Source organism: Amyelois transitella, chromosome 2 (assembly GCF_032362555.1).
Source record: "Amyelois transitella isolate CPQ chromosome 2, ilAmyTran1.1, whole genome shotgun sequence".
In the NCBI taxonomy this organism is placed as follows: Eukaryota; Metazoa; Arthropoda; class Insecta; order Lepidoptera; family Pyralidae; genus Amyelois; species Amyelois transitella.
In genome coordinates, this window is record NC_083505.1 from 6818476 (window position 1) to 6829062 (window position 10587).

At 32.9% G+C, this 10587-nt stretch overlaps 1 protein-coding gene and 1 long non-coding RNA gene across 2 annotated transcripts; both read right to left on the bottom strand.

Annotated features, from left to right (window-relative positions):
• Window positions 1–499: 499 nt before the first annotated feature.
• LOC132904448 (uncharacterized) lies at window positions 500–2500 on the bottom strand. The gene is made up of 2 exons (XR_009657589.1): window positions 2381–2500; window positions 500–777 (listed from the first exon to the last, which is right to left on the bottom strand). It is a non-coding gene; the product is annotated as an uncharacterized LOC132904448 (long non-coding RNA).
• An 817-nt stretch (window positions 2501–3317) lies between these two features.
• LOC106137044 (GDP-fucose protein O-fucosyltransferase 2) lies at window positions 3318–9212 on the bottom strand. Its single transcript, XM_013337793.2, has one exon. The coding sequence runs from the start codon at window positions 8963–8965 to the stop codon at window positions 7736–7738; it is 1230 nt and encodes a 409-aa protein (XP_013193247.1). The 5' UTR covers window positions 8966–9212; the 3' UTR covers window positions 3318–7735.
• Window positions 9213–10587: the final 1375 nt, after the last annotated feature.

Here is a 10587-nt window from a genome sequence, read left to right on the forward strand (position 1 = left end):
ACTAGCTTTTACCCGCAGCTTCATCGCGTGAATTGAGCGCTGTCTTCGAAAAACGAATTTAACATTGACTCCATCTGCTAACAAAAGGGCAACGAAATAAGCACCTACACCTACAAAATAATAACTCCATGGGAACTATAGTTTTAAATGGGATTAATGGTACCCTGTGTCCTTTAAATACATTGTTGATTTAATAAAGATCTATATGGTCCTTTACAGCACAAGATTTAAATCAATATTTTCGAACATATTACAGATTTAAAATAGCGGGAAATAGCGCTTGCGGCGGTACTGGCCGACCGGGGCGACAGCAGCATGCCTATCAAAAGCTGTGAACATTGTATATAAAGACATCCTGTAATTTAATAATTGTTGTAAAAATAAAATAAATAGTCAGTTTTTCTGTAGTGTATTTAGTATCAGCATTGCACCCGTGTGAAGCTGGGGCAGATTGCTAGTATATATTATACCATAATTACTGGGATAATGAAAATATCAATTAATCAAAAGACTTCTTTATTCTAGCACGTAACAATAACTTACATATAAAATGTAATTTAAGTATTGTATGTACTACAATATATTTTTTAATGAATAAACTCTGAAAATGTCTGAAGAAGTTCAGTCCTTAAATTATAAAGTAATTAGATATTCATGAATGTCACACTTATTCCTACAACTTCAAGAATTTGATGCCCTGAATTTAAACCAAAAGACATGCACCACAACAATGAAAGTGTAAATATATCCAGTATACCTACCAGCTTTCAACAATTCCTGTAGATCAAGTAAAAAGATGTGTGTCAGAATGGCGGGTGTACCTCACGGATTTTAATATCTGTTTTGGATTAAAAACGTACCTGATGTGTACCTCAGTGTACCTATCCTAAAAATCTGTGTACCTCCTTCTATGTAAAGATTTTTAATAAAATAGGTACACCCGCGGTCCTGACGTCAGGACCGCGGGTGTACTTCTAGTTAGCATATGTAAGTAAGTTAACTGTATATGTAGATTTGGTACCTCTTGTGTACCTGCAGAAACAAATATTAAATAAATAAAAAATATTAAGGGTGCTGAGAAAATGAAAAAAAAATAAAAATAAAAAAAAGGAACTCTTATAGGATCACTCTAGTATCTGTCTGTATGTGATTATACATTTATGTACAGAATTGTAACATTCCTAAATCACAAAATATATTTTTATGTATATTACAAAAAAATATTTTAATCTATAAAGGTCACATTCTGAAATCATACATTTAGCTTTTTCTTACATTATTACAAAGATCGTCATAACACTCCCATCGCTTGCCTCGGAAGGATACCTACATAAAAGTATATACTGTAGTAATGAACTAGAACTAGATCATTTATACATAAACATTTTGTTGTTGATATATGTTAATTATAATTTGTGTTGTGCAACTTCTTTTCTGTTTTGTTCAGAATGTGTCATAACTGGCCAGTTACAAAAAAAAGAAAAAGAAAATTTTAACATGAAAAAAAATGTTTTTTTACATTTTCTCAGCACCCTTAATATTTTTTATTTATTTAATATTTGTTTCTGCAGGTACACAAGAGGTACCAAATCTACATATACAGTTAACTTACCTACATATGCTAACTAGAAGTACACCCGCGGTCCTGACGTCAGGACCGCGGGTGTACCTATTTTATTAAAAATCTTTACATAGAAGAAGGTACACAGATTTTTAGGATAGGTACACTGAGGTACACATCAGGTACGTTTTTAATCCAAAACAGATATTAAAATCCGTGAGGTACACCCGCCATTCTGACACACATGTAAAAAGATCTGCTTTTATATCCTTTTCTTTTTAGCAACACATATTTTACTAGGAGTGTTGGTACATTGTCTTTTCCTTTTATATGTTTCCATCTTTTTAGCTAATATTTCGTCAGATATATCTTTATCCATTTCACCATTCAATTCTTCTTCATTATTTTCCAGTTCCATAAGTCGTTCTATTTCTGGATTCATTCCTTTAAATGATAACCGGCCTTCTAATAAATCTTCACAAAATATGAAACTTGTCTCAGTTATAAAATTCCCAGTTGCATGTCTCATTTCATTTGTAATAATATTAGAATACATACTATCATGACCATGTGTGTTTTCTAACTCTTTTTCTATTCGCTCTTTAGTTTTCCGCATAAACTTCATTTCTAGAACTGACTTTGGTAATTGTAACTTCTTTTTATTTGCATTTGCCATATTTATCACTATGCTTTTATGAAAATATACTATTTATAGAACCTATACTAGTTTATAAATAACAATAATAAATTTGTGCTTCAGTGGCTCCTGTTACAAAGCTATTTAAAATTTTAAACTTGAAGAAATGATGTAAACTTTACACTTATTATTTTTGGTCAGAAATATATCTTAAATGCACTTTATTTTAGTGAAATGAACGTAAATAACCAACAATTAATGTTAAAATACTTCATGCATGCGACTCGCATTTTATTGCATCAAAAATGTGACAGACAACAAATTTGGTTGGTGACAGTACGTATAATTTGACATTGACACCTCGACTAAGTGAACGAACCAAAGAGATTGTACCTATACCGCGGACAACACGCACCTTTTGTTGAGGAAAAGGGAATGATCTTGAAATTACTCGTTGCCCCAATAAATCTTTCTTCTCCGATCTCAATATTTCACATAATGTAGATTTAGTAGAACCACGCCATCTCTTTACCACGGATGTCGTAAAATTCGACTAAAGGAATAGGCGCGGTACACGTTTCTATCTCGGTCTAGTAGCGTAGCGAAAAAACATAGCGTGTTCCTGGTAAAGGGTCATACATACATACATACATATAGTCACGTCTATATCCCTTGCGGGGTAGACAGAGCCAATAGTCCCGAAAAGACTGAATGGCCACATTCAGCTGCTCTGCTTAATGATGGAATTGAGATCCAAATAGTGACAGGTTGCTAGCCCATCGCCTAGAAAAGAATCCCAAGTTTGTAAGCCTATCCCTTAGTCGCCTAGTAAAGGGTCAAGAGTACCCGAAACGTTACGACCCGTTCTAAATGTGGATGAAGCGAAGGAAGTATGCAGAGATCGTGGCAAGTATGATGTAGTACCTATTTGCCTACCCCTCCGGAAAAGAGGCATGATTTTATGTATGTACAGATTGTCAATCAAAGGAAAGGATAATAAACTTTTTTTTAGCAATTTGCTATGGCAACTACAGACAAATAACTAATATGCGATGATTAAATAAGAAATAAAAATACAATATTATAATATGCAATTACATTTACTTCTTTCGGTAATCTTTACAGAATTGAACTGTTTCATGTTTTAATCTTTGCCTATTCACTTCGTAGTCAGTTTTTGAAAGAAGACTACATTCTTTTGCTCTATCAAAACCAGTTAGGATTGCCAGCCATTTATTTCGCTCGATAAAATTTGATAGAAAGCTAAAAAAAATTATGCATTATTTCATACGCCATAAATGATTTGGTCACCCTAGTCATGAATTCATTTATTATCAAAAACCACATAAAATTAAAAGTCATTAGTGTTATGAATGTTGAATTCTAATCTATTCTAACGAATTCTATCATTAAGCCAAATAGCTGAACGTGGCCATTCAGTCTTTTCAAGACTGTTGGCTCTGTCTACCCCGCAAGGGATATAGACGTGACCATATGTATGTATGTATGTAATTTGGCGAGTTTTTCTTTACAAATCCTTAAAATACCTAAGACACTTTCGGTTTGGATAATATACCTAAAACTGAGCAAGTAACTACAAGTAATACTCGCGTGTGAACGTTTCCGTAGGTACGTTATCATAGCTTTAACTAAGAAAAAACGCACGCATACAAAGAATTACACTTGTTATATGGGAGCTCAACTTAGAGCAAATATTAAATTAATTGTATAGTAGGGGTGGAGATTGCGGAGGTTAAACGGAAATTGCTTTGTGTAAAATCCCGACCCTTACTGACTTACAAAAGCTCACCCCAGGCTCCTTTCCATAGATGAGAGGAAATAACAGGAACGAACCAGGAGGAAAAAGACGGTAATTGAATAATTTTGCTTTATTATATTACTAGTTTTCACCCGCAACTCCCCGTCTGCGTTGAATATTTTGGTTTCGTGAGAATTGCCAAAAAATATGTATCCTATTAAAATTAAAAAGTAATATGTCGACAATTCGACATAGTGTATGAAAGGTATAAAAAAAAATACATAAACATTTTCTTATAGGTCAATTAAATTTTTAATTAATATCATATAGATCTTTGGTATTAATTTGATAGACACTTTTAACTGAAAACGTAAAAATATGCATTGATCATGGTAGACACTCCATAACTTACCTAGGGACAAAATACCTACTTTTATAAAAATAATTTAACAAAATTTTAAATAAATAGGTCCTTACATACCTATAACTCTACTCACAGGTATAGATCGAGAATTCTAGTTCTACTAGGTATGTGTGTGGTGGTTGGTGTAAACGGGTACCTATGTACACCAACCACCACGCACATCTTCAAAATAAATTGCTTTTACGTCATACACACCATGTCATATAATCATTCTAGTCTGATTAATAAAAAAAGACGTACGTAGGTACTTTGTAGATATGACAAATGTGTTTTTCTTGTAATATTATATTTATAAAGTATTAGTCTTAGTATGGAACATAATTTCACTAAAGATTAACAGTAATTGCGATCTCTGTTATTAATTATTATGCATATTGTACATAATATGATTTCGTAGGTAAATATACAAGAAAAATGCTCTTTGTTTGTGTCGTGGTCGTGTGTGGCGTTGTATTGACGTGATGTGATATGCCCGGGCTCATCAATGTCAAATACCCGGGTAAACCCCGGGTTAAGTCTGTGCTATGGAACCGGGACTGGTACCTTTCCTTCTAAGACTTTTGTTTCAACGCCTCTCAATTTCTTGCTACATTTTTCCCCTCCTTCTCAACTGATTTGTGGTTGTGGTTTGTGTCGGTTATAATAAAATTATTATAACAATTAATGCAAAGTTATAATAATAATTTTAACTTTGCATTAATTGCTTATTTAAATAACGCGCGTCGAAGTGTCGAATTAGTTTTGATTAGTATTTTACTGTTTGAAGGAGTAGGTATGCATTTTCTTTTTCACGAAACACAACTCTGAATAATTATTTATACACACGAGATTTATACAATTCATGTCATGTCTCTACCTCTCATCTTTAAAATATCTTTTATTTAACCAAGTGCTCCGTTATTTTATTAAAGTTACTAGCTGTGCCCGCGACTCCGTCCGCATGGAGTAGTTATTTTGAGCATCATTGAAGCCCTCAAGGGTGAATAATTTTCCCCATTTTTTTTTATTCACATTTTCCATTATTTCTTTGCTCCTAATAGTTGCAGCGTGATGTAATATGGCCCAAAGCCTTCCTCGATAAATGGTCTATTCAACACAAAAATATTTTTTCAATTGGAACCAGTAGTTCTTGAGATTAGCGCGTTCAAACAAACAAACAAACTCTGAGTTTTATAATATTAGTATAGATTAGAATGAAAGGAAGTCATCTGGTGGAGTAGTGTTCAAATGGTCAGAAGGAGCTACTATTGAAACAATCCACTTTTGAAATAATGACAGTCTACAGTGATAGTCTAGTGTTGCTATTGTATAAAACCTAGTGCACCATGTTGATGGTGCACTAGGTTTGATAATAAGATAGATTATGTTGATAATAAGATAAAGATAGGTTTGTTCCCATTCAGTCACACCTCGATCTGTAACACTGTTACTCAATGGGAAAAAAATTCCCGTTGTGTACCAGTGGTACACATTGCAACTATCGTTTCCCCACTGAGTAACACTGTTACACAATGGCACTTTGTATACCCGATGAGTAACACTGGTTAAGAATCCTACTACTATTATAAAGGCGAAAGTTTGTATGGATGTATGGATGTTTGTTACTCTTTCACGCAAAAACTACTGAACCGATTACCATGAAATTTGGTATGTAGGTAGCTGAAGACCCAGAATAACACATAGGCTACTTTTTATCCCAGAGTTCCCGCGGGATTGATAGGGTTTCCATGCGGACGAAGTCGCGGGCGGCCTCTAGTGCTTATACTAGCTACATACCAAATTTCATGGTAATCGGTTCAGTAGTTTTTGCGTGAAAGAGTAACAAACATCCATACATCCATACAAACTTTCGCCTTTATAATAGTAGTAGGATTTCTAATGTTTTTTTAATTAGTTCTTAATTGAAAAAGAATAAGACATGTAACGAATTAGTGTATAAAATACATACATATATTGTAGTCTTCGATCTTATCTCTTTTTGGCCATCCAGTTCCACGAAAACTATTGTTTCAATTGTGCTTTGAAATACGCCGCAAGTGAGCTGGCGCCGGGTTCAAGTAATTCTGGTAAGTAAATGACGTCACTTAATACACAATGAAAAATATTAGCGAATGGCGGCGGAAAAGCCACCAAAAATAACCAAAATATAAATTCAGCGTATATTATATACCTAGAATGGGAAATGTAACTATTTCTAGCTAAGATATAATGTTTCATTGATACATTTTCCCTTTATGTAGATATCAATGAAATAAGTATTGGTATAATAATATCTTAGTAAGTATTGGTTTGTTTTGCCCTTTGCCCATTGGTTATCTATTTTAGCAAAAAGCCGCCATTCGCTAATGTTTTTCATTGTTTATTAAGTGACATCATTTACTTACCTGAATTACTTGAACCCTGCGCCAGCTCACTTGCGGCGTATTTCAGAGCACAATTAAAACAATAGTTTTCGTGGAACTGGATGGCCAATAAGATATAAGATCGAAGACTACAATATATGTATTTTCTACACTAATTCGTTACATGTCTTATTCTTTTTCAATTAAGAATTAATTAAACAAACATTAGAAATTCTTTTATAAAAAATATTCTTAACCAGTGTTACTGATCGGGAATACAAAGTGCCATTGTGTAACAGTGTTACTCAGTGAGAAAACGATAGTTGCAATGTGTACCACTGGTACACAACGGGAATTTTTTTCCCATTGAGTAACAGTGTTACAGATCGAGGTGTGACTGAATGGGAACAAACCATAAGATATTGAGTGCATGACAGTGATGAAAGATGACTGAACTATGAGCGTTGGATGATTGAGGAGACTGAGAGATGAAATTAAGGAGAATTGTTGGAGAGAACCTCTTTAAGTTTTTTGTGGTTTTTCTTCTTCTAATATGATCTTTAATATATTTCTATTGTAGATAAAATTTGTTTTTAACATTCATTTCATCTTGAATGTGAAATAATGTGAATAAAATTATTTAATTTTACCAAGAGTTAATTTGAATTACAACTCTGCAAAATTAATAGAACTCAAATCTAAACTAAAAGGTATGTAAAGAATTTCCATATGCTCCCAGGCAAATATCACAATCTAGACAATACAACAATTGGGTGATGACATTGAATATACCAATTTCTTGTTATATTGTAAGGAAGACAACAAGCCTTCTTTAGAATGCAGTTAGACAACAAATTTACTTCATTCATATTATTAAGGTTTGTATTAAGTTTATTTGCTGTATTATATTTATTTGCTCTGATTCTGATTATTCTGATCAAGTATGGCAACATTATATATTCAAAATTATTATTCTGATAAATATCATTACCACTAGTCATTACATAATCATTCAGTTAACAACAGTCCATTTTGATGGTTTCTCACAAAATCCAGTATCAGGGCAGAGTCTGTTAAATGTAGAGGTGCTATCAAAACCCATAATCTCTCTTTCTTCCTGAATTCTAAATGTGAAAGTACTTTCATGAGTACCCACAAAATAAGAACTGTATGAACAAATTATTTGCTCAATTATTGCTACACCACCATCTTTAAATTTAGCTTTTTCTAAATTAGATGGTACATAAAAATATACTTTATAACCCAATATAATAAGTTTAGATTTAAGTTGATTTTTCTCATAAGAAGATGCATCAGTAGCAATGAATACATTTGTTATGTTTGGTTTCTGTTTTTTCATTATACTGTCAAGTTGTTTTACTGTGCCACCTAGTGAGGGAATGTCTTTACTTCTACTTTGGGTGAAATCTTGTCTTCTCCAATGCACACTAACAAAGTTTGAACAAAACTCTGCTTTACAACCGAAATTGAATGAAATGTATGTTTTTGCAGTGTCAACAAGATCTTTATTGAATTTCATGCTTTTACGGCAATCCCAATATGTCTTTGATCCATAATTGTTATGAAGAGGTATTTCACCATGAGTTATCATTACTTTCTGTGCATTTGGGTGTAACAATAATACTTCCCACAATTTCCCAATAAAGCCTTGAAATCTGAGACAAACCATTTCTTTAAATGTGATATTATTGTAGCCCCATAAATTACCATCATATTTACAGTCTCTAGTTATTTGCCACTTATCTTCAAAGATACCATTCTCAAATGGATCATCAAAACCTTGTAATATATACAGAACATCAATTTCTAATGCTTTATTTTGATCAAACACTTCATGCAGTTCCAGAACTGGTACGAAAGTATTCAAACACTGAATGTCGAAAAATGTAGACCAAGGAATTGGTCTGTTATCAACCTGGTCAGATCGCCAATGTAAAAGATTCAGAAAGGGCGGTAAAACTAAAACCCAGTCTTTCCTTTTACCTCGTTTCTGGGCCTCATGTAGTAAGATAGCGAACCTCATATAAACATCACGGCGTAAATTAAAGCCTTCCAGAGGGTTAACGTCGTAAATTAACAATCTTCTATCTCCAACAATATCACTTTGATTACCACATTCTCTAGAACTAATATCACAATATCCAACAGTGGTTTCGTCCTGCTTGCTAAGAGTGAATAACTTTATAAAGATAAGTAAACACAAAAACTGCATCCTTTTCATTGCTTCATGTGAATCAGAAGCACAAACTAAATCATAATGTACTATGTAGTTACACTTTCGAAGTTGATGTTGTGAAATGAAACTTGTTGAATTATTTTTCACACCAAGACTTGCTTTGCTTTGTTTCTATTTGTAGAAGTATTTTAGCAAGTTTTTACTCAATAAAGGTAACTTTACCCATGGTATTTATTTTGTTTCACATTAACAGAAAATTGTTGTAAACTATGACATTCTGCACTAACGCCACAAACGCTGAATTAGGAATGTGAAAAAATAATTGATTATGGAAATAATCGATTAAAAATCGATTTTTAAGTAAAAATCGATTTTAATACGTGATTTTTTTAAATATTAATAATCGATTTTTATAATCATGCAATAAATGCACTCCGACATTACATTTGGTCTTCTGGGTTGGAGCCCGGAACGCGAACTGCCAAAGAATACCTACTATCATAGCTCAATAATAGTAACTTAACACCATCTGTGCATTCTTTCTGTGCTTTTAAAACAGTTTAGATGATCATTTAAATAAAACATTCACTAGATGGAGTTAGTCGATGAACTGTATTTTACCGACATTTGGTTGATATGTTAGATATTCATTATACGTTGTTGAAACTTCATTTTTCGAACATGATTGTTTTAAAACTTTAATTTGTATTGATTATATAAGAACTTACTGTTTCAGTTGTTTATTTTAAATTAATAAATTTATTGATATAATTTATATGGCGTTTATTATGACATTAATAGAAAAATTAGTAAAAAAAATATCAATATAATAAAATCGATTATTATCTTAAGAAAAATGGATTATTTATTAATGTAACAGGGCTTGCTAACGTTACCAAATTAACACTAAAACTAACGGCAACGGCATTAAGGCTTAATATCGGTAATGTTATCTTATACCGTTATATATCGTTACCAAATCGCGTTATAAATATCGTTACCGTTATGTGAAATTAAAATTTGCTCTGTTTTATAAAATAAAGGTATCCAAAATTTGCTTATCGCAACGCGACTGTACGATACGCGACGCGATTAGATAGAAGTGTTCACGGCGAATCCATCACTAAATCAATCAGTAATGTTATACGAATATACCGGTAAATACAAAAAAAAATTAAAAAGAGTTAAACATCCTTAACCAACCAAAAATAAATTATTAAAGATGAAAAACCGCCGAACTTTACATTTAGCTGCTTTAACAGGTTCCCCATGTACTCGTATAACTCCTGTTTTATCTAAAAATAAATTATAAAACATGAATAACTACCGAAACTATTGGCAGCAAATCCTGAAACTGAACAACTAAATAGCAAAAATTAGACGGGCGCGTGGGTAAGTGCAATACGAACTAGGAGCTTGCGTTGACTAGCGGATCGGTTTGGCGATGAGCCGATGATCTGTGTACATCGTCGTCATACGCGCGCAGTCATTTATCTTTTGTTTTTTGATTCAAATTGCAGGTGAACAATACGTCAGAGATTAATACTATCGACAGTTTTGGCGAATTCATTATGAGCTTGCCCTCGATTACTATCGCAGCTGCATCTATGGATAGTGAAAGAAGAGTACTGCTTGCAGAGGTCAAAACTATCGATAGCATTGATAGC

Excerpts from the sequence above, each read along its gene's own strand:
- LOC106137044 (XM_013337793.2), bottom strand. The coding sequence starts at position 8,965 with ATGAAAAGGATGCAGTTTTTGTGTTTACTTATCTTTATAAAGTTATTC.